The sequence below is a fragment of the Macrobrachium nipponense genome, chromosome 4 (genome assembly GCF_015104395.2).
Source record: "Macrobrachium nipponense isolate FS-2020 chromosome 4, ASM1510439v2, whole genome shotgun sequence".
Taxonomy (NCBI): Eukaryota; Metazoa; Arthropoda; class Malacostraca; order Decapoda; family Palaemonidae; genus Macrobrachium; species Macrobrachium nipponense.
Window position 1 is genome coordinate 62,599,669 of NC_061100.1, and position 25,601 is coordinate 62,625,269.

The 25,601-nt window shown below is 36.4% G+C and overlaps 1 protein-coding gene across 1 annotated transcript in view; it reads left to right on the forward strand.

Annotated features, from left to right (window-relative positions):
* The window catches only part of LOC135211378 (neural-cadherin-like), a 480,177-nt gene that overhangs the window by 396,359 nt on the left and 58,217 nt on the right, over window positions 1-25,601 (forward strand). The window contains exon 28 of the mRNA XM_064244691.1: window positions 8,494-8,593. Coding sequence (XP_064100761.1) covers window positions 8,494-8,593 — 100 coding nt within the window. The remainder of the gene's footprint in view (window positions 1-8,493; window positions 8,594-25,601) is intronic.

Sequence of the window (25,601 nt, forward strand, 5' to 3'; positions counted from 1 at the left end):
CAGTATATTTCGAAATTGGATTTGAAAAATGCATATTTACAGGTATCTGTGAGTGAAAATTCTCAACAATATTTAATTATGAATACTCATTTGGGATTATATAAGTTTCATAGATTGCTTTTTGGGTTGTCGTTAGCACCAGGTATATTTCAGAGGTTTATCTCTGAATTATTGGCAAATATTGAGGGTGTCCATGTATTTTTAGATGACATATTGATTGTCGGAGCTACCAAGGAGGAACATGACAAGAGTTTATGTAAGGTTTTATCAATTTTGCAACAGAGAAATGTTAAATTGAATAAAGATAAATGTATTATTGGTTCTAGGGAAGTACCTTATTTAGGATACATTTTAAGTTGTGATGGAATTAAACCTGACCCAAAGAAAATAGAGGCAATTTTGGAAGCTCCAACCTCTCACTCTGTTCAGTCTTTAAATGCTGAGTGTAATTATTCTCAAATTGATAGAGAGGCTCTATCCATTATTTTTGGAGTCAAGAAGTTTCTGATTTCCTTTTGGGTAGGAAGTTCGTTACCAGGACGGACCATAAACCCTTGACTCATCTATTTAACCCTAGTAAGAGTATTCCACAATTATCTAATGCTCGTATTTCAAAGGTGGGCTTTATTTCTATCAGGTTTTGATTTTAAAATTGAGCACATTAAGGGAGTGCATAATACAGTGGCAGATGCTCTTAGTAGGCTACCATTGTGTAGAGATGATGCTGATTTTCATGTACCAGGAGAATATGTAAATTTGATTAATATTTTGGATAAGAATTCTTTTGATGTTACAATGGTAAAAGAATGTATAGAAAAAGACACTGTTTTATGCAGAGTAAGAGATTATGTAAGGAAGGGGTTCCCCAAGGAAAATGTGATGGAGATTTGTATGTTACCTTTCTATAAATTGAGAAATGATCTTTCTTTGCATGAAAATGTATTACTGTATAGGAATCGTATTTTGGTTCCTGAGATGTTGAGAAAGCGTGTTATGGAAATGCTTCACGAGGGCCACAAGGGTATTGTTGCCATGAAAGCTGAAGCAAGGTCTTTTGTATATTGGCCCAACATGGACCAAGATTTAGAACAAATAACTTCCAACTGTGCATTATGCATAACAAATCTCAAACATAAGGCCATTTCACCTTTATCTTGGCCGTCAGTAGATAGACCTTGGTCCCGCTTGCATGTAGATTATTGTGGACCCATTGACAACATGCAATATTTGATTATTATTGATTCCTTTTCTAAATTTATTGATGTCTATGCTTGCAAGAATATAACTTCAGAGGGTACCATACAATGTTTAAGGTCATGTTTTGCTAATTATGGTATTCCTGACACAATTGTATCTGATAATGCAACTTGTTTTATGTCTAGGGAGACTCAGAATTTCTTTCAGAAAAATGGTGTTAGACATTGTTCAGGAGCACCATATAATCCAAGTACAAACGGGCTTGCAGAACGGGCTGTCCGAATATTCAAAACTAATTTCAAAAAGTTTGATTGTAATTTGCCTGTAAAAACCAGAATGGCAAAATTTTTGTATACCTATAGACATACAGTACAGTCTTCTACTGGCTGCTCCCCAGCTGAATTATTATTTGGAAGGAAATTTAAGGGTCCATTAGATGTTATAATGCCTAAACAAAGAGATGAGTTTTATGTTCATGAGTCTAAATTCAGAGTTGGCGATGCAGTATATGCCAAGAATTTTGGTAAGGGACCAGTATGGGTGGAAGCTAAGATTATCAAAGTTCTTGGTGAAAGAAATTATTTAGTTTCTGTAGATGTTAATGGTATTTTGACTTGGAAACGTCACCTATCACAGTTATTTGAGAGAAAAATGTATAATACTAGAGTAACTGATGAACCGTCACTATTAGACGATACAATGATTCCTTATGTTCCTGTAGTTTCTTCTACCCGTAATGTACAAGGATTAGAAGAAACAAATAACCCTATTCAGAACTCGGGTATGATTTGTAATCCCAGTGTAGAAGTAGTAGGATCAGAGAACAGTAATTGTGATACTGGTGCCATTGTAAGAAAATCTACCAGAGTAAGTAAGAAACCTAGGAGACTCATTGAACAAATTTAATTTTTTGTGTGTTAACCTAAGGGGGGAGGAGTGTAATGTATTGAGAAACACTACTCTCTCATTCTACTATGTTGAACCTTCTGGGAGTTGTTGTTGGCAATCTGGGATCTCCCGCCATCCACGAACTGTGACACCAGCAGAAGCATGGGTCTGCTTACTTGTAATTGATATACCAGAATAAAGTACGTGAATGACCAACCTGTCTTCTTGGGACCTAAGTACTAAAGGACGAGAATGCAACATTAGCGAAATAAGTTCTCCCTCGGATGATGATGTTTATTCCATGGACAGTGTAGTTGGTCGTGGTTGCTACGCAGCCGTCAGCAGCAATGAACAGGTGAGATTCCGCAGCTGAACCTTCTGGGCAGATGACCTCAAATTTCTCTGATGAAAATCATAGCCAGGTTCCATTGTTCAGCCTGTGAGCGAACAAAGACTTGTCATAGGTGTACAAATAATTCAAAAGTTCCATGAGTGGTTGTTCCAACTCGCATGAACTCTCGGAAATATTTTGGAATTCATAGGAGTCAGCCGTACAAACATTCTTATCCATGGCTGTGTGACGATTAACGAACGATTCCGGATCTCTGACAACCGTAAAAGCTTCCTTGTTAGGGGAAATTAATACATAGCCGGACAGATTGGAAATGACTGTTAATGAGCTATTCGACATGTACGTAGGAAATGGGAAAATTTTATCGGATTCCCACACGTTGGAAGGATCAAAAGGGATTTTAATCATGATTTTACTTTGCTCTACGCTGACTGAGATTAAACTATAATAGAATTCAATCTTATGCTACTCGATCAACAGAGTGTAACCGACTCTATCACAAGCATTCTCGAGTCATTAATGGGTAATAAGTGCGGTGACAGAACTCCTTTAGTAACAGGTGTGATAGTTTCAACATAATCTTTGGATTTTTCAAGGAAATGAGAAACTTTATTGTATATATGATCCATCTTCGTATTATAGTATGATAATGTCGCAAGCAAAGATTGAACGTCCTGAACATGATTTAAGTTACTTGAATGTACATTTACTATTGCAATGTGTTTGTTAATTGATTCAATTTGTTTATTGAGTTCAGAAAGAATTAATTCTTGTTCATGCTGTAATCCTTCTACTTTCTTATACGGCTTGTTAATTTTAAGACGATTAGAGATACCCAAACCTAACTGCAACAGTACCAAACAAATTATGTGGGGCAAAGGAAATCAGGTTACGTCTTTCAACGGTGGTATGCGGCACTGACCACATAAGGAGGTTACAAACTAAGCATTCTGTTTCAGCCATCTTATTCTGCAAATCAAGGGACATTAACTCAGCAATACCCAAGGTATGAGCAAGGGGGTTCGTCACTTGAGGGAAAGTAGGTTCTGTGCAATTAAATCAAGGATTCAGCAAAAAGAGAGTTCAGATTTCAAATTGATTACATCATTCTCTGGTAAGAAAATGGCCTCCACGTCAACTTCTAGTATGATGTTGCTGTATGTAACGAAAAGATCTTCATTTCTTTCAATGATTGAGACATGGTTAAAGCGGACTGAGGAACTTATCAGATTAATCCCACACGAAAAAGGTACTTGAACAATCAGCACAATATATAACAAGACCAGCTTCATGTTGGAGCCAGCAAATAGCAAAATATATGTAATTACACATGTTTTAAAAATAACCATTGCATGAAATAAAATGGTTTACAGAGAGAATTTATATATATATATATATATATATATATATATACTATATATATATATATATATATATATATATATAACACAGAATGGGTTAAGCCCTCACGTTTGAAGAAGCCATCCTCTATTATGCACTGCTAGCCACTGTTATGTGTATGATAGTGACTATAATCGTCACGGATGTATTCGCTTGGCGCAGGATCAAGAAAATGAGAAAGGAACAGTCAAGGAACATCATAAATGATCAACACAGCTTACCTTGGGCCTTGAAACCTTGGGATATTAGGGTTATGTAAAATTGATCACTTTACATAGTCTGTTGGCTTGTTTTGTACTTGAGCATGGTTGAAAAATGTGTTAGTATTTGGCTGGCACGTAATGTAGTTTTGGTTTATTCATAAGGCATTCCACATACCATTACCTTTAAAAATTATCTCTGTGAGTCAAAAAACAAACTAGCTGTGCGTCGGTACGCACCTGAAACCAAATATATATGTAAGTAATTTATCTTTAACCATGCCTATATAGGTCTATCTTTCATTTCTCAGCAAGGTACCTGTTACGGACCGAGATCCGCTCAGATTTTTTATTATAATAAACAAAAAGGATTCAACACCGACAGTTGAAACTCGAGATACGAATAGAGAAAGAAACTCCAAAAGAACAGAAGTTTATTTACAAGTTTATTAACAAAGATAAATGCAGAATGGTTTCTCCTATTTACATAACAAAATTAAATCTGACAATATGTAAAATGGGGACACACTGAGGTAATGAAATACTTGCTGGTCAGTTTTGCAGCTGTCGAAATCAGCTCGAAGCGAGGGCTTCACAAAAGGGGACAGTAGAAACTTCAGACGGCTTCTTGACTTCGTACTGCAGGAAGAAATGCCTTAGTCTTGAAACTTGAAGGGCGGGTTACTCCTCAGAACCGCTGGTAGGACGTTTCTTCTCTAAAAGGGTTACTCGACGTCGGGATCTCTCTCTCTGTCTCTCCGACTGCGAACTGCGGAATTTACTTGTTTCCGTTCACACTCTCTCTCGTGCATCCTCTTCCTCTCTTATCCTTCGTCTCTTCCTTCTTCTCTTATCTCTGATGATCTCATTTCTACTTTCGGAGGGTCATATATATATATATATATATTATATAATATATATATATATATATATATATATATACTACACGTATATATATATATGTATATTATATATATATATAATATATATATATATATATATATATATATATAGATAAGTATATATATATATATATATTCTATATATATATATAAAACACGTCGATCTCGGGGCGGGGCTGAAAAGGGCAGAGCTTAACTAGCGAACGTCATCGTCTCTCGACAGGAACTTTTTTAGAAGGATCTATACGAAATGTTACATCATAATACGCGGTGTCTCTGATGACAGCCCGCATGCTGGGGTTCCATAACACACCTAAGTATTCTCGAACAACCATGAGAAAGATGTCTGAATCACGTGCGGGAATTCCTCCTTGCCGCAGACCTACTCGAAGAAGATACATTTTCCTTTCCTTTGTTATATGTTTCATGGCTATAGAGCGATTACCATGGCAGTACCATTAATTTTTGTATTTATATACATATATAACCATGTATGCAAATGTACACATGTATTGCGAGTCATGTATAACTACTAGAAATGCATTAGTTCTAATGAATCAATATATTTATCTCTATGACTCGGGACTGTGAATTTTTCTTTTTTACTGTAGCACAAGTTTTATCTTTTAGCACAAATATTATCTTTGTATACATTCTTTGCACAAGTTTTATCTTTATATGCATTTTTAGCACAAGTATTTTTCTTTGTATACATTTTACAACATTTATTGCCTCTAGTATATATTTGAGCAAATGTATTATTCTATATTATCTTTTATCTTAGACTAACCATTTGCCCACATTCTGTTTAAGAACATTATTTGCAACTGAATGGACCTTATATGTGTTTTTATTATGGAGTGGCCGAGCAATATGTAATGATATTCCATAAAAAATGGAAATGTAACCAATTCCATCATAAAAACATCGCTATGCTCTGTATAATAGGTCAATGAGGAAAAAACTGCCAAAAATACCTGGTCCATTCAGGATATGAGCAAATGCATCATAACCAATATAAAAAACGAACATCGTTCCCATGGATCGGCATGCTAGACCGAGCTCTCATGAGAATCAGAGTAAACTGAGATGTCACCAAGGCTCTCATGACCCAATTGTCAAGGATGTGTGTTTGTTTGTCTAATACTGTTTCCTTCCTAAGATCAAAACTGTGAACTCTGTTTTATTACTCTCTGACTATCTCTCCATCACTAAAGTCTCTTCAGAAAGCTCCTACCTCAAGATGTACTTCAACTTGTAAATAGCTCAGATGAATATATGTAGTTTTACACTTCCATGTGTTTCAAGCTAATCCTTCAACATGTCTGAAGTGAGAACTGAGAAATCTTCCTAAGTCCCATGCCAGCTGGTCAACGCGGAGAGAGAGAGAGAGTGAGAGAGTGCCTCGACAAACCAACCGCTGTTCGAATTAGCGAATCTTAAAAAAACAACTCTGTGACCGACCACTTCCTAATTCTTAGAAGTTGGCCCAGGTCACAATAATTTGGTGGCAGCGGCCACAATATATACTATATATATATATATATATATATATATATATATATATATATATATATATATTTGAGAAACAATTGAGAGCTGCAAAAAAATTTTCTATCACAATGTGATTTATTTACATTCATTACACTTCAAATGTCGTTTATTGAATGTATATAAATCATGATGTGATAAAATACTTCGTAAAAAGAGCTGCGTGTTCCAATCATACCAATTAGCTATCATTGTGAAGCTTGGGTAATGTCGAAATTGAGCACAATTTCCCTGGTCTCGATGGGTGAACAAGTACGGCAGATTCCGCATTAACTGATACATTTCTAGATAGCTCAGTGGTTACCATTGACAGGAGTCATTGGAAAGGGGCTCTGTCGTGAGTTCAAGACACTTCAGTACCATTCCATTTATCACTCAAGGTTTGATGTGACCTCCAGCTTACTCGGGAGTGTGCTAAATTTTCCCCTCACACATGAGTTATAAACATTGTATTCATAACTTAACTTGAAGTAGTTTTCATAATTAATATTATTTTGTGGAAACAAAAATAACTGAACAGAAACATTGCCTAAATTCAGTACACCAAATAAATTAAAACGTGTTTGAATCTGCTGTCAAATAGAGCCTTGTTTCACCAAAGAAAATTTAAATAAATACGCTATATTTCATTAGAAATAATCTTTATATACTGTTTAATATGCACATTATTTAATTTTTTACATTTCATTCTAATATATAAATAATAAATATCCTCTTCTAAAAACTTGTATCTTTAATTCTACGCAAAACACCTTTTTCAGAATCTTTTAGGCTATTTCATAGGCCTTTCCTACCCCCACGACAACAACAACAAGATGGAGTGATACGACCTCCAGCTTACTCGAGATGTGTGCATGGAAAAGGACACAAATTAAATGAAGAAACTAATAATTTTATTAGCAATTTAAGAAGTAGAAGTAAAAATTTAATTTCAAATTAAAACAATAACTACACTATGAAATGACATATTATGTAAATGTAATGTAAATAAATAACCACCCCTAGCAAACTAATTATTGTTTATAAAACAAAAAATAACAACCCGCTCAAACTCGAAACTACTACAGTCCTCTTGGAGTTATGCATAGAATGGAGGATGTAATTGCTCCTGAGGTCTTGCTTGGCAAAGCCTGACACACAAGCAAAACGGAACGTACCAAGTAAAATAGATGGAAACCACACCATTGAAATATAACTTATTGTTACTGTAATGATTTATTGTAATATTATGTTATCATTGTATTATTATTATTTTTTTGGATGATACATATCCGTCCGCACATTATAACAGATATGAACAGCAAGACGCTATGTCCAGATTTTACAGGTTGCTCTATGAGCAAGAGCCCGTGCTGGCATAAGGCCGGCTTAATAAAAAAGAACATGATCTTACACTTTGAAGAGGTCACGACGATTGAAGGAATAGATGTGGTGTTGTGTTTATCAGTAAATGAACAGAGTTAATTTTCGTTTTTCACTTTTTCTTCAACTGGATTTGGAAGAATGAAGAAGATTCAAAATATTTTCAAACTTATAGGAATTTTATCAGTAATCAAAAAGCTATAGAATTCAACGAGATATATATATATATATATATATATATATATATATATATATATATATATATATTATTTATATATAGATATATGTATATATAAATATATATATATATATATATATATATATATATATATATATATATATATGCACACACTAGACACACACACACACACACACACACACATATATATATATATATATATATATATATATATATATATATATATATATATATATATTTGTGCATATTTGTACAGAATATCTTCTAGCGTGCTCACGGTTGGGTTTTGCAATGTGCGTGTTCCTTTGCTCATATTCATATTATAATAATAAATTGCCCTTCCCATCTATATAGTTAAACAGGAATGAATGGTTACTTTTTTTAATGTCTATACTTCTTATTTTTGTTCCATGATAATATGGCTTACTTATTTTTCTCCAGGTGGATCAGCACCATCAAGACAATGTTGACGACGTCCGTCACTATAACATTTCCGGAGACGAGATGTCAGTTGCCGCGTCACTCTCGTCTCTAGCGTCAGGTAATCTCAAAAAGAGCTGGGGATCTCTATAGTCGTTTTTCTTTGTATTGTTCTTGTTTGTGGTCTTTGTTGCATTTTTATTCTGAACTTTTTTTTTTGGATGCATTAATTTCCTATAATGGTGAAAAATTTTCTATAGTATTATGGGTTTCACTTGTGTTCATTTGTCGTAAGATATCCAATAATTTATTTTGAAGTGTTTGTATCCATACCCATTTGTTTTATTTAGATATTTTTAAATAAAACCTTTTATTTTTTAGTAACAGTGAATGGCATTAATTGTTTCTATATAGAAAAAGAAACGAACAAGCGTAGTCTCAATTTATCTGCATATTCACTAATTTATAATGGATGGGGACCATAACAGGCTTCCAAATGTCCGTATCCAGCCCATGCCCAAAGATAATAGGCAATTTAGTTAATGGGCTGGATAAAGCATAACTATAAATGCCCTTTAGCATCTTTGAAAATGTAGTACAGCACGATTGAAGAGAAAAAGAAAGAGACAAACCTGGAAAGGATAGCAGTTTTTTGTTCACCGACCTAAAAGTTCGTGTGAACTTTCTGATCGAAGTTTTTGTCGATAACGGTATAAATTCATGCATGAGGTACAGTTTTCCCCTTTAATATATGTATGGGGTGATTATGGCATAACCCCCCAGTGCATACCAATGAAATACACACTGAGACCAGCATCGGAATTCATAGACATTCTGAAAACTAAAAATCCATCCAAAGAAATTGTATCAATGGACGTCGAAAGCTTGTTTACTAACAAGCCAGTAGACACCACCAGGAACATAATCCTCTATCACATGTACCGTTCATAAGCAACCCCACCACATATCCGAGAAAAGACCATAAGGCGCGTGCTTGAATCATGCACAAAAGAAACACCATTTTATTCCCACAACGGAGAATTATTCTACCAAGTAGATTGCGTAGATAAGGGTCCCTCCAGCCCCACTCCTAAGGCGTTCTTATGGCGAACATGTACATGGCCAATTTAGAAGAAACTGTATTCATTAACCATGAAAAACCTGAAATCTATGCAAGATACACTGATGACATTTTCATCATATTGAACAACGAACAAAATGTAGACACTGAATGTCATATTTATAGAAAAATCCGTGCTGAATTTCATTACTAAACACACCTTATACCAAAAACTACCAATCGTAAACGTATTAGTTAACACAGAAAATAAAATATGACACTGAGGTATATATAAAGGCAACGAACGATGGTAGTTGCCTTAATGGAAAGGTGGGTTCCTCGAGTCATTAAAACGGTCAGTAGTCCAACCATGTGTGCGTCGGAACTTCACCACTGTACCACGTAGAAAGCAACACACACGGGGCTGGCCAGCTACAATAGTTGTTCACAAACATGTTTGAAGATTTTTTAATTCCTTCTACCAACAAAACAACGCAACAGAACAACAAAACAAGGAGATAGGACACAGATAACAATATATTACCAGACTAATTTTAACATCATAAAAAAAATTATTAGGAATAGAGTCAAACCACGAGCACCCTACACAAACGTAAAAATACCGATATATTGCCTGCTCAACCTATTGGGATCCTTTGTAATTAAAAACAGAACTTATGGACCAACGCCAAAGGAGATGATTATCAACGTGGTTTACAAATTTATTTACTACTAGGAGGAATGGTGAAACATTCCAGTTAAAGCTACATCAGTAGGACATCAACAGCACTTAGACCAATTTATTGTGCACAGAAACATTTTTCAACATTACACAGACAATCACGACAGGAAACAATCGTTACAAGAAGTGACTGACAACACCTTATTAAGATAAAAATTGCAGTACATATTAGGATATGACAATAACAGGAGCTTTGTGTATTACAACAAACAAGCCCAGCTAAACGTCCAGATGGAAGGAGATAGTGTCGTACCCTCTCACCACTCCAGGGACACGAGACTGGGCCATGGTCAACACACACAAAACTCACTCAAACACCAGAGATGAAGAAATTGATAATTTATTAGCAATATAAGAAGTAGAAGTGAAATGTCAAACTGAAACAGTGATATAGTTACACTATGAAATAACATGTAAATGAAATGTAAATAATTAACACCCATAGTAAACTAATCATTGTATATAAAACTAAGAATAACAACCCGCTCAAACCCGAAAATGCCGTCCTATTAGAGTTATGCATAGAATGCCGGATGTAATTATGCCTTAGTTCTTGCTTGACAAAGTATGGAACACAAGCAAAACAGACCATAGCAAGTGAAATAAATGGAAACCACACTACGGTTGAGCCCTTATCTCGTCTCTTCTCCCAATTAAATTATTTACAAGTCATCAAATTGTCTTTTAACAAATCGAGAGGGATGAGTTAATTTATCAGTTATATCAAGCAATACATAATAAAAAAAATCTCTAATTACTAAAATGAATTGAAGAATCTTTATGATCATAAGCAAAACCTTTCAGTTAGAAGGTTCAAGAACGGTCTTCCGAAACATTGCGCAATCATCACTTGGGTTTATTGAAGGGCTCAAGACAGGACAGACTCAATAATAACAAAAAACTAAAAACATGTTTCTTTAAGTGAAGAATAATAAGTCTGCTTCAGTGAACAAAGCTAATCTCTTTCTCTCTTTACTCTACTATGTTCTTTCTTAACATGTAATTATGCTTTTGTGAATTTTATCGTATATTATTTAAACATATCAACTCCAAGCTAACTTGAATATGGAATCTGAATATATTTCAAACACTTTACAACATTACATACGATTACTGAAGGGAAGTTATGCTTTGCGAAGGCAACAACAGAAAAATATAATGTATATGGATGTGTGTGTATATATATATATATATATATATATATATATATATATATATATATATATATATATATATATATATATATATATATATTGGAAGTTGGGGCATCTAGAACGCCGCAGATTCAGCAGGAATAAAATAGCAAACAGGCATCGTAGCATCGTTAATTTATTGGCCAAATTTTCAAGGCCACATGTCTCATCTTCAGGGCTGTAAGATTACAGAGAATAAAAATAAAAAAAATTGAGTCACTTAAAAAAAATAACAAGTCTAAAAACAACTTAAATTTAAAACGAACAAAAACAAGCTAGAGAAATTTTCTTTAAACATTGAAAACCTAATACTGAAAAAGCTTTTAAAAAAATATGTATATGTATAATATATATATATATATATATATATATAGTATATATATATATATATATATATATATATATATATATTTAATTAGGATGTTAAACCGTATTAGTATCTAACTCTACCTGAGCTAAGAACTGAAAGACATTCTCAGTTTTCAGGAGGACGAAGTCAACTTAGGCTATATATAAGATAGTGGAAGAGGTCTTGCTGTTTAGGGAAGGAACAAGCTGCTTGATAGTTAACGATTTCAGGATGGAGAGAGAGAGAGAGAGAGAGAGTGGTCATTGGGTGCTTGGGCGATAACATTAAAATCTTTATAAGAGAATGATGTCTTGCATTTCTTACAGTGATCTCTTATATTAGAAAATTCTTTAGTTTTTAAGTGACATGTAGTTCGGTGACTAACTCCAAGATGAGAATCAGCTCTAACTTTGAGCAATCTCTTAGTGGCTCCGATATATTTCCCAACTTTCTATTTTGGGCAAGTGAAACAATAAACCACTAGAGACCGCATCAAGGCAAGAAGCGTATCCTTATGGTGAAATAATGACCCAATTGTCTTAGGATTTTGAGAACATAATCTGATATCTAGAGCTGGAAATGTACTGCGAATTGGGTTTTGCATTCTTCGAATGTACAAAAGGAATGGAGGCATACATGAGCAATTTAGGGACATTAGGTATGGACAGACGGGGTCGAAATCTATTATTAAGAAAAACTATTTACATACTTGTTGAATAAGAAGGAAGGATACGAATTATTTTTGAAAAATTGAAGTAAAAACAGAATTTCCTCTTGAAAGTTGTGCCAGGTAGAGGATAACATATAGGCACGGTACAACAGTGTGAAAATACTATTTAATTTAAAAGTGAAAGAGCAACTGCTGTAAAATTTCGTACCTTGACCTGTAAATGCTTATTTCTAAAAACAAAAACAAAAAAAGAATGGTATTAAAACCTTGAGGAGTTAGAGTGATTAAAATATCTAAAAATGGAAGTTTATTACCGTCTTCGTGCTCAATTGTGAACTGTATATTTGGGTGTAAGCCATTAATATATTCCAAGAAATTTTCTGCATCCGCCCTAGATCTAAATAAAGCAATTGTGTCATCTATATATCTTCTATAAAAGAGAGGACAAAATATTGAGAAACATCTTTCGAGTATATATATATATATATATATATATATATATATATATATATATATATATATATATATATATATATATTATAATATACTCGAAAGATGTTTCTCAATATTTCGTCCTCTCTTTTATAGAAGATATATAGATGCCAAGGAGGAAAAATGAAAACCCAAGAACTGCCGAGACCTTACGGTCGTAAGAACCCTTTACTTAAGGCAAACCTTGCCTTAAGTAAAGGGTCGTTAGACCGAAAGAACTCAACAGTTCTCGTGCTTTCATTTTCTACCGTGGTATTACCTATATATATATATATATATATATATATATATATATATATATATAGTAAATATTGAAAACAAGGTAGGAGCGGCGACACAACCCTGTTTTACATCTGACTTAACTTTGAAAGGTTCAGTAATGCTACCATTAGCCATTACAGTCACCGACATATTATTATGTAGTAGCCTCAGGATCTTTATGAATTTTGGTGGGCATCCATATCTAGATAGTATTTCCCAGAGGAGCTCACGCTTGACACTGTCAAAAGCTTTAGTCAGGTTAATGAATCCCATGTAAAGGGGTTTATGTTGTTCTTGACATTTTTCTTGTAGCTGCCTCGCCGAGAAAACCATGTCAGTTGTACCACGAGAAGGTCTGAAACCAAACTGAGACTCAGGTGTTAGTCTTGTTGTAAGAATTCTTGCTAAGACCTTCCCAGCTACTGACAGGAGGGTAATTCCTCTGTAATTTCCACAAACTGATCGGTCCCCTTTTTTCTTAAACATTGTGTTGATAATTCCATCTCTAAGGTTATTTGGAATTTCCTCATGCATCCAGATTTTTTCAATTAGTTGGTGAAGTTGATGATGTAAGGTTGGTCCTCCATATTTATATATTTCAGCAGGAATGTTGTCGGGTCCTGCAGATTTGCTGTTCTTCATAGAGAAGATGGCCAACTCCACTTCCTCTAGAGTTGGTACCACTGCAAGTGTCATATCCAATGGGAGACGAGGGAGTTGTTGTAGTACATCCTCATTTATCACAGGGTAGTGGTAACTGAAGGAGCCACAAAACTGAAAAGGTAACTGAAAGAGCCACAAAACGGAAAAGGTAACTGAAAGAGCCACAAAACGGAAGAGGTAACTGAAAGAGCCACAAAACAGAAAAGGTAACTGAAAAAGCCACAAAACGGAAAAGGTAACTGAAAGAGCCACAAAACGGAAAAGGCTCTATTAAGTAGTTCTTTAAAATGTTCTCTCCAAGGAGACAAGATTTCATTATTGTTGTTAAGGGTACTAGCCCTTGGCAACTTGGCCCAAATATAGCTTTCATTCCACTGAAAAGGCTTCTCATGTCATTTCTGTCAAGGAAGGATTGGAGCTCATTTGCTTTGTCTGTCAACCACTTGTTTTTCATTTCCCTTGTGGCATTTTGCATCTGAGCTTTTTCTGTGCGGTGTAATTTCTTCTTAGTTTCAGACTTTGGGTCATTCAGATATTCAAACATATTTTCTGGCCTTTTGAATAAGATCTTGGATAGCTGCATCATTCTGATCAAACCAATCTTGATGTTCATATTTCTTCAGACAGACCAACTGATTCTTTACATGCGCTGATTACAGAATCCTTAAATTTACTCCAGTGATCAACAATATTGAGTGGATATTCCTGTTGTAGTTTATTAGCGAGACACCATTGAAGTTCAAGCTTATTTGAGTTGTTCTTAAGTGGATCAATGTTAAACTTTAGTCACTTTAGTGCATGCACATTTCTCTTTTTAGTCAATATCTTCATCCTAATACAAGAGTATACCAACCAGTGGTCAGTCCAGCAGTCTTCGGATCTTGTCACTGATCTTGTAAGTAAAACATCCTTTCGATCACGACATCTTACTATAATGTAATCTAAGAGATGCCAATGTTTAGATCTTGGATGTGGCCAGGTGGTTTTAAGTTTATTTTTCTGCCTAAAAAGAGTATTAGTTACTACCAGGTCATGTTCTACACACTTCGAAAGTAGGAGTGTTCCATTTGCATTAATTTTCCCAACACCCTCTTTTCCAATGGTACCTCTCCAGATGTCACTGTCTCGTCCTACTCTGGCATTAAAGTCACCTAAAAGGATAACTTTGTCTTCATTTGGGAAAGCTGTGCGAACTGTGTCTAAAGTGGCATAAAATCATTCTTTTGTTTGTTTGATCCTCTGCAAGAAGGGTTGGAGCATAAGCACTGATCACTGTGGCATATTTGTTTCCCTCAAGATTTAGTCTGAGTGTCATTAGGCTTTCATTTGTGCCACTTGGGTACTCTCTTAAATTGAAAAGCATGCAATTTTTTACAGCAAAACCTACACCATGCTGTCTTGGTGTTCCAGGTTCGTGTCCCTTCCAGAAGAATGTGTAGCCACCACCTTCTTCACACAGTTGTCCCTCACCAGCGATACGAGTCTCAGAAAGTGCCACTATATCTAAATTAAGTCTATGGAGCTCCCTAGCAACAAAGGCAGTTCTGCGTTCAGGTCTGTTTTCATTTTCATCTAGTAGTGTCCGTACATTCCATGTTCCAAATTTAAGTTGTACAGTTGTTCGACTGCAAAGTGGTGTGGCCCCCTGGATGCGGTTTTCCAGTCAGGCAGGTTTGAAGCAGACTATGTTTAGGGCACCTTTTCTAGCCCCTTCCCCATTCAGGGTGAGCAGAGTGAATCCTAAAAAGGGCTACTCAGACATGGATGCCACTGCCGAACAACTCTCCTGCTTCATCCAAAAGTTGAGCAACTGAACCAAGCATCCACCACTGATGTGCCAGTTGAGACTAAGAGCTTATAGATAGCACATTCCTGCCCCCATCATCTCTTCTGGTCGCTGACAGACTTGAAATGGCCCAGTAGTCGTACTTCCCAGAGGCGCCTGTGCTTGAGATTATTTAATGTGGATTGTAACGGCTCATTATACCATCACCAGAATAGACTATTCATTTTTCTCTAAGTATCCATATACCACGGTTATGAAGTCCACAATAAGGTGGAAGCATACCACAAACTCAATTTCCAAAGTGCAAGGATGAATTCAAGGGAGAAGTAAACAAACAATGAAAAACCATAAATTTAATACATAAATAACCAGACAGAAAATACACCTGAACCTCTTTGACAACAGGAAATAAATGAACTACTGTCACACTTAATAATAATTCAACACACGTGTACAAAATTAAGATAGCATAACCAACACACTCAAACCAAAATAAGGGGGCCCAGAAAGGAGGAGGAAATCGAAAAGAAAGAATATCCTGACGATTTACAGGCTAAATCCAAACTTGTCACCAAAAAGCTTCATATTCAAAATGCGTATTATTCTTTTTGAAGAATACAGAATCCTCCACGTCTAGAGGAGTGGTATTACAGGTGGTTAAATAACTTGGGGCCCAGTCAAGCGGTCTCAACAGAATCACAGCCGTGATCAATGAAAAAGGTATCAAACAACCTTACCATGGGACAGCGAGATCCCCCTGGCTTTATAACTGAACCAGAGGTGATGAGTTGAATCCCAAGGACGTCCAGATATGTTATCTGGAGAGATCTTTCAAAAAATTTAATTTAATAATTATATTTAACGAAAAAGGATCACATACTGACACCTCCATTCCAAGAGAAACGAAATTTTTTTAACAAGAACATTTTTTTTTTATGTATATATGCTCCAAAAATTTACCTTATGCATTATTCACATAATCAATCAAGTAAATATTAATACTAAATCAGACATTTACAAATCCTGAAAAAAAACTAAGTAAAGCAAAAACATATCACGACATGCACAAATGAGACTCAAAAGGGAAGGGGGAGGCTTACAAAAATGAAAGGCACGAGATGATACAAAAATTCCAAAGTACTCAAGTACCATCACTTGACCAAAGTTCGAAAGTTTTTTTACATTAAAACCTTTCACCACCATTGCACATGGCAATCAACAATGAGCTTCACATTGCTTATATACCCAACACATCCGGGATTCTGAGGTTGCAGACTGCCACACTTATTCACATTCTGCACTGTCTTATAACCAGTGACTCTTTGCACTCAGTCACTACGAGTGTCCCATATCAACCATTGTTTTTATAACACTCGGTGTATCTGTCCACTTAACACAAGTAAATGTCCACTTCAAAGTGGAAATACAGTACATATGTAGGGGCTCGGCCTTTTTCGATGTTATACGCAAGTATCTGTTGGTATACTTCCCATCCTCGTCGGAGTATCATCGATTGTGATGATAATTCTAAGTTTCTTCAGTATCTTCTTTGGGTATCAAGGCGAAGGCGTTTAAAACTCATGTTGGTAAACTTAACAATGTATTTGCGAAACTACATCTCTTGAGTAGGTGCAAGAAGTTGTTCAGAGAACTTGATTCTAGGAGAGGAAGTAGAAGTCTGAGATACAATGCAATTACAAAATCATAGGAGAGCAAACCCTAGCTCAGCATACAAACATACATACAGTTGAACATATGAGACAAAAGTCACGTAGCACGGTTTGTGGGTTATAGGCCAATATGGTTTCTCAAGCGAAAGCATTGTTGACGATTCACACAATAGATTTGATGACTACAGGTGTCCACAAATTAGGGCGCTGATACAACACGTTAAGGCTTAGTCAACATTACATTATCAATGCTGATCACACTCCGGCAAGTTCTATATGACCCCTTGGGTCATTGGTTTAATTGACATCATAGTTTTTAGATTTTATATATGGAATGTCAGATACGTTCCTCATACATATGTAAACACTTGCACATACACATATAATTCGATACAGAGAAAACCAACATGTGTCTCCCCTGCGCAACTATAACACACAAAATTCGTGAAGCATAAGCAAGCCTGAAAAGAACCGAATCTCCGTATTAGCAAGTTTAAATCACCCTATGTGATATTTAAATTACAAGAGTTGCCACCTATCTTCGTATTGCACCCAAGGGAGAGGCCCTACCTACAGTGGCATCAAAGTATACTATCAATACGATACCTTTATCCTAAAACCTTATTATTGGTTTTAGTAACGAAGCCTATCACACCATCAACCTTCAAAAACCTTAATGTAATAATAAACCTTATGTACGTAATCGATATTATTCCCTTTCACCTTACTTAATACTAAGACCTTCATGTCTCAATGTAAACCCCTAGAATGATTCATGTAAAATAAATTATCATCAATACACATTGAATATTAGATTCATTCCAACACAAACGAACTACTCACATCAACAGCACACACACATCAATTGGAACTATACAGATACTCCCTTTATGATCCTTTATGATTGCAAAGCCCTCAGCAAGTATGCTGCGTGAAAGAATATCAGCCACAATGTTATCCTTTCCTGGAATATGAGTGAACTCCAGATTCCATTCTTGAAGCATGAGGCTCCATTGCATTAGCCTCTGATTCTTATTTTTATACCTGCTGACAAAAGTTAGAGGGTTATGATCAGTCATAATTTTTATAGGCGTACCTGTTGATGATAGATAAACAGAAAAATTATTAATTGCTAGGATCAATGCGAGTGTCTCCTTCTCAACGGTTGAATATTTCCACTGGGCAGATGTTAACTTTTTAGGGGAGAAGACAACTGGATGAGACACGCCTTGTTCGCCAGCCCGTAAAAGGACTGCACCAACACCCAGATCACTGGCATCCGTAGCAAGAGCAAAAGGAACATAGAAATCCGGAGCTCTCAAAATAGGGAAACTAACAAGCACCTGTTTCAACTTCTCAAAAACATTTTGAGTGTCAGAGGACCAAACAAACTTCACTTCCTTCTTCAAGAGACGGGTTAGAGGTTCAGCAATGTCCGAAAAGTTCTTGACAAAACGCCTATAATAACCTACCAAGCCAAGAAACTCACGGACATCCCTACGACATTTAGGAACACCTGTTTTCTTTATAGATTCAATATTGCCCTGTTTGGGAATTACCTTGCCACCACCAACCTCGTGGCCTAAATACACGATTTTCGCTTTAGCGAACTCACTCTTTTTCAAATTCACTACCAAACCTGCTTTTTTCAACACTTCAAACAACGCCTCGATTCTCTTCAGATTTGTCTCTCAATCATCACTATCGTCTATGTATACCACACAACCTTCTAAACCGTACACCAAACTATTCATTAATCTTTGGAAAGTGGCTGCCGCATTCTTCATCCCAAACGGCATCACTTTACACTGAAACAAACCTTGCGGGGTTACAAACTCTGATAAGGCTCTAGCACGTTTGGAAAGAGGAACCTGCCAGTAACCTTTTAATAAATCACATTTGCTAATACATTTTGATTTTCCCAAACGGTCAATACAGTCCTCTATACGAGGCAAAAGATAACAGTCTGCCTTGCTCACCTCGTTCAACTTTCTGTAATCAAAACATAACCTAAAGTCTCTGTCAGATTTCTTAACCAAAACTACCGGAGATGACCAAGGACTCTTACTCGGCTCAATAAGGTCATGCTTCAGCATGTAATCAACTTCCTTTGCTACTACTCCACTTTTGAAGGGATTTAACCTATATGGGGCTTGTTTCACAGGAATAGCATTACCCACGTCCACATCATGTTCTAAAACGGACGTTCGGCCTGGCACATCAGAAAATAAACTTTTATAATTATTCACCAACCTCTCCAAGGATCTCTGCTTATCATTACTCAAGTGTGAAACCATACCACCGAAGTTTGCTAATGACCCTTTGTTATCAGAACACCAGTTACCTTCATCAACACGATTATTTTCATTATCTTCAACCTCAGAAAAAGAAACAAAGTTATCACTATTGTTAACAGATTTCCCAATAGTCCCTATAATGGCCATGGGCACCACCTTATCCCGTTCCTTATGCTTTCAACATATTTATGTGGCAATGTTGAAACGGTTTTCTCTTCTCTGGAGTTTCTACCAAATAATTTATTTGACTAATTCTCTTCAAAATTTTCCAGGGGCCAGAGAAAGACGCCTTCAGAGGGTTACCAGGAATGGGTAGAAGTACCAACACCTTATTGCCTACAGCAAAATCACATTCCTTAGAATTACGATCAAAGAAAAATTTCATCCTTTTTTTACTTTTCAACATATTTTCCTCAGCAAACTTCCATGCCTTGGTCAGTTTGTCCCTAAGATTCATAACATAGTCTAACAAATTAATGTGAGGGACGTCTCCCTCCCATGATTCCTTAACGACGTCTAGAGGACCACACACACAATGACCAAAAATCAAATTAAAGGGGAAAAAACCTAAGGATTGACTGGGTGTTGAACGAAATGCAAATAACAAATATGGCAACTCCGTGTCCCACTCCGAACCATGACTTAGAAAATACTTTTTCAACATAGATTTCAACGTCTGATGAAACCTTTCCAAGGCTCCCTTACTCTCTGAATTATATGGAGAAGAGGTTACATGATTAATATTTAATTCAGCCATTTTATCCCTGAAATAATTACTAATAAAATTGGATCCACAATCTGACTGAATTATCTTGGACATGCCAAACCTGGTAAAGAATTCTATTAATGAATCTGCAATTTTCACACTCTTAATACTACGTAACGGTATGGCCTCGGGATAACGAGACATCCTATCTAAAATAGTAAAAATATATTCCTTACCGCTGCAAGTACGAGGCAAGGGTCCCACAACGTCTATGATGATTTCCTTGAAGGTTCCGAGACAACTGGGATGGGAAACAAAGGCGCTTTCGGAATGAGCTGATTGGGCTTGCCAACCCATTGACAAACATCACAACTGTTCACGTATTTCTTAACGTCAGCCTTCAACTTGGGCCAAAAATATCCCGCAAGCAATTTTCCCGACGTCTTGTGAATACCAAAATGCCCTACCAAGTCATTCTCATGGCCTAACGACATTAAACCTCTCCTGTAATCAAAAGGAACCATTATTTGCTTGACTACTTCAGAGTTTTCATTAGTAGCCTCCAAAACATTATTAATAATTTTAAATTTAGGACTTGTCAAGTCCGATAGCTCACCTGGCTCAACAGGGAGATTTGAAAATTCCTTCTTCTGAGCTTTAATTAGCTCCTCCATAGTCCAGTTCAATTTATTTTTACCGTTACCAATATTGTCTAAACCTATACTACTACTTCTACAGTCTAAACTACTAAAATCTACGTCTACGGTTGACTCTGCAGCGTCAACAAGTGCAGACCGAGAGCAAGTGACTACAGATATTTCCCTCTCGAGATTAATTAATATTAGACAAGATTTATTTTTAAGGGCCACATCATTCCCAAGGGCTACATCAATATGCTTCACGGGAAACTTATCCACAACGGCCAATTTAACCGTTCCCGTAAAAGAAGGACAATCCAAAATAAACCTCTCAATTGGATAAGAATGAACCGTATCCAGAAATCCTGACAGTAACACAAATTCTGTATGCTCACCAACAAAATCCCATGGCAAAGCCTCTCTTAAGATCAAAGACTGTGCCACTCCCGTAACACGTAAAATTATCACCCGTTTCCTACAGGACCCATCAACCACAGCGACACTGCCAAGAGACACAAAACGAAAAAAAGACTTCATTTCCACGTCAGAGAGTCATTGATCCGAGGTCTTTGGCGAATTATAGTCTCTGTCTCTCTTTTTCTCAACCCCCATTGCAGGGATCTCCGGAAGGCATAACTTGTTGCAGAAGCAGCACGTTAATGATTTTGCCTTCTCAGGGTCATAATTATTTGACTTGTTAAACCTGTTGGGTGAAAAAGACTTATTATTAATACTAGTTTTGTTACCGCTATTATTACGCCTATTATTATAATTATTAACATTATTGGACCTATAATTATTATTCCAACCACTTCTAAACCAACCAGGCTTCATATTGGAAGACATACCACCTAACTCATTTTTGAGACAAGTAGTGCTCGTCACTGGCAATAGCCACCTCTTGCAAAGTGTCTAGTTTTAATTCCTCCAAATGGACCTTCAACTTGTCTTGCACACACCTTTTGAATTCCTCTACCAACACCAATTCTTTCATTTTCTCAAAATCGTCCACTTCTTTGGACTTAAACCAATCCTCGGCAGACTGCTTTTTCCCACGCGCAAACTCTACGAAGGTTTGATCATTCCCCTTTTGCAAATTTCTAAAGCGTTAACGATACTCTTCGGGGACCAACTCATACGCTTTCAAAACGATAGATTTGACACTGTCATAATCTGAAGACAAATCCTCATTAAGGGTAACGTAAACTTTCTCCGCTCTACCAATTAATTTACTCTGTATCAGAGTATAGTCAAAACTCTTGTGGCCAACCTAATGTCCTTGCAATTCTTTCAAATAAAACGAAAAATTCCACCACGTAACACTCCAGGAAATTCGGTACAAATTTAAGTGTCTGCGCCAAATTGATTGTAGGTGTTACAGACCTATCTGGGTTAGGGGAAGGGGCTGAGGGACCTACATCACGCCTCTCCCTTTTGAACTGCCTCTCCCTCTCCCTTTCATAAGCCTTAAATTTCTCCAAATTAAATTCTAACGTCTTTAACTCAATTTGCTTACATATTAATTCAACAGATGCTTCTTCCTTAATCTGTTTAACCTGTTCACCACCTGATCCCTTTCCAGACTTCACATATTCATAAACTTGTAGCAATAGTAGACCCTTTTTGATTGTCACCGGATGCTAAATTTCAAAATAATTCGCTACCTCTTCTAACTCTGGCTTATTCAATTCAGCCAACCTTTCCTGCCACCCCTCTCCATTCAGGAGCTCATTCACGTCCAATGTAGGCATTATGACACTTTACTATAGTTAAACCTTACACTAACAACACAGCTAATGCCAAGCCAAAAATCGATGTGTAAAAATGTATCCTTCCGAAAAAAATCTACTCTCCCCCAAGAATCAAACTTGCACTCACAAATGGATACGCAGGGTCGTATTATCCTGTCACGGTCGCCAATTTGCAACAGCTCGTTATACCGTCACCAGAATAGACTATTCAATTTTCTCTAAGTATCCATATACCACGGTTATGAAGTCCACAATAAGGTGGAAGCATACCACAAACTCAATTTTCAAAGTGCAAGGGTGAATTCAAGGGAGAAGTAAACAAACACAATGAAAAACCATAAATTTAATACATAAATAACCAGACAGAAAATACACCTGAACCTCTTTGAGAACAAGAAATAAATGAACTACTGTCACAATTAAATAATAATTCACACACGTGTACAAAATTAAGATAGCATAACCAACACACTCAAACCAAAATAAGGGGGCCCAGAAAGGAGGAAGAAATCAAAAAGAAAGAATATCCTGACGATTTTCAGGCTAAATCCAAACTTGTCACCAAAAAGCTTCGTATTCAAAATGCTTATTATTCTTTTTGAAGAATACAGAATCCTCCAAGTCTGGAGGAGTGGTATCACAGGTGGTTAAATAACTCGGGACCCAGTTGAGCAGTCTCAACAGAATCACAGCCGTGATCAATGAAAAAGGTATCAAACAACCTTACCATGGGACAGCGAAGATCCCCCTGGCTTTATAACTGAACCAGAGGTGGTGCAGTGAATCCCAGATATGTTATCTGGAGAGATCTTCCAATCTGAAGATACCGGATATTCAATAATCCTCGGGTCCTGCAGATATGGGCAAGTCACCAATAGAGGCTGCAACCACCACGAAGCAAGAGACAGCAGTACTCTTAGTGCACGAAGCAAGGTAAAAAATCAGCAGTACTCTTAGTGCACGAAGTAAGGTAAAAAATCATCCAAAAGTGACAAGGTCCAGAGAACGACTGCCTGTTCTCCTCCCATAAGCCAAGAAGTTAACCCCCTTATCCACAGGGGAGGGACCACTCACACAACCTCCTTAAAGATAAACACGAATGTTAATAATAAGTAAACAGTTGTTATACAAGAGAGGTGGTCCAACGACAAGTGAAACTTAAAAACTAGGTTTAACAAATTATATAAAAAATTTTAATTTAATAATAATATTTAACGAAAAAGGATCACATACTGACAGGATACACTGCTGCACATACAGGAGACCCATTAGCTTCAGTGCAATGGTTGTTGTCCAGTGGCACAAATGATTGTGACGACTGCAACCCCCTTACAGTTGCAACCATTCTTCCGCCATTGCAGCCGTTGGATTTAAAATCTATGTCCTCTCTTTCGCCTGCCTTACCGTTGAAGGATTTGGTTTACCTCAGAGTTTCCTTCTATTAGGAGGACTGTCAACCAAGACTAATGAGCTCCCCCTACCCATGGGTGCAGTTTAATGTCATACATACATATATGATAGCCAGGATACCCTCTTAACTTCCTAAGTTTTTCACCTTTTTTGGATAAGCTTGTCACTACAAAGCCTCGAGATTTGCAATTTATTTTCTTGGAGTTCCTTTCCTTTCTTTTTTTTAACAGACCTTTCTGGCAGGTCTGATAAACTGGAAAACCAGGAAGTCTGGAGTTTCCCCTAATGGAGTAGTGTTAATCATCGACAGTTTTATGACTTTTCTAGTTGCCCATTTTTTTTTTACTGATGTCTAATTATTGTAAAGAATGGGGTAGACGGGTTTTGTCCAATCCCCAGGGTTATTTGGGTTTGCTATTTGAATTGAGGTAACAGTGGTGCATTGTTCTTTGAGAATTCGACTTGTTCAGTCAACCATTTTGCTTTTTGAGCATTTGATTCAGTTAGTCCTTTTGTTTTTAAGTAAATATGTTTTTGTAATTCACGAGTCTGAGTTAGCTACCTGAGATAATTGTAACATGTGAGTTGCACAGAGGTCGGTTGGTTGGTTTGAGAGAGAGAGAGAGAGAGAGAGAGAGAGAGAGAGAGAGAGAGAGAGAGACGTTGATAAAGAAAGTTGCTCAGTGCCTCGCTCTGGTCCACATTACCAAAAATATGGTTCTGAAAGGGGTAATTCAACGCCCCTTTAGGACTATTGACAAATTATATATATATAATATATATATATATATATATATATATATATATATATATATATATGTATGTTTAAATAAAGGTTTTTGCCACGAAGGAAAAAATGAAAAAGCGAGATAGCCGAGTACTTTCGGTCTTGTTCCGACCCCTTACTAAGGCAAACTGATTTTACAGAGGAAAACATAGTCAAAAGAAGGCTTAATATCCAAACTGACATTACAAGATTAGAAATAAGGCCGATTTCACTCTAGAGAAACGAGGAAACGCCTGAGGGTAGCCACACCTTGGAGAATACACACACGGTAAACAGGTTATTCTTCCAGAAAACAGTACATTTTGAAAAAACAAGGAAGCATATACAACTTTATTATCATGAAATTTACACAAATTTTCCCCCAAAATTATTATTAACCCTTAAACGCCGAATGGACGTATTAAACGTCGAGTCAAAATGTCTCCCGTATGCCGAATGGATGTACCATACGTCGACTCAAAAATTTTTTTTTTTAAATTCGCGGAAAAATACTTATAGGCTTACCAGCCGAAATCTTTTGAATCACGCGCCTTGGGGGATGCTGGGAGTTCACGGATCGAGGTGTTGTTTTGTTTACAATCGTTACGCAGGCGCGCAAGCGCGAATTTCTTTCTTGCCGCACTAAAAAGTATCTGTGACACATCTCGGAAATTA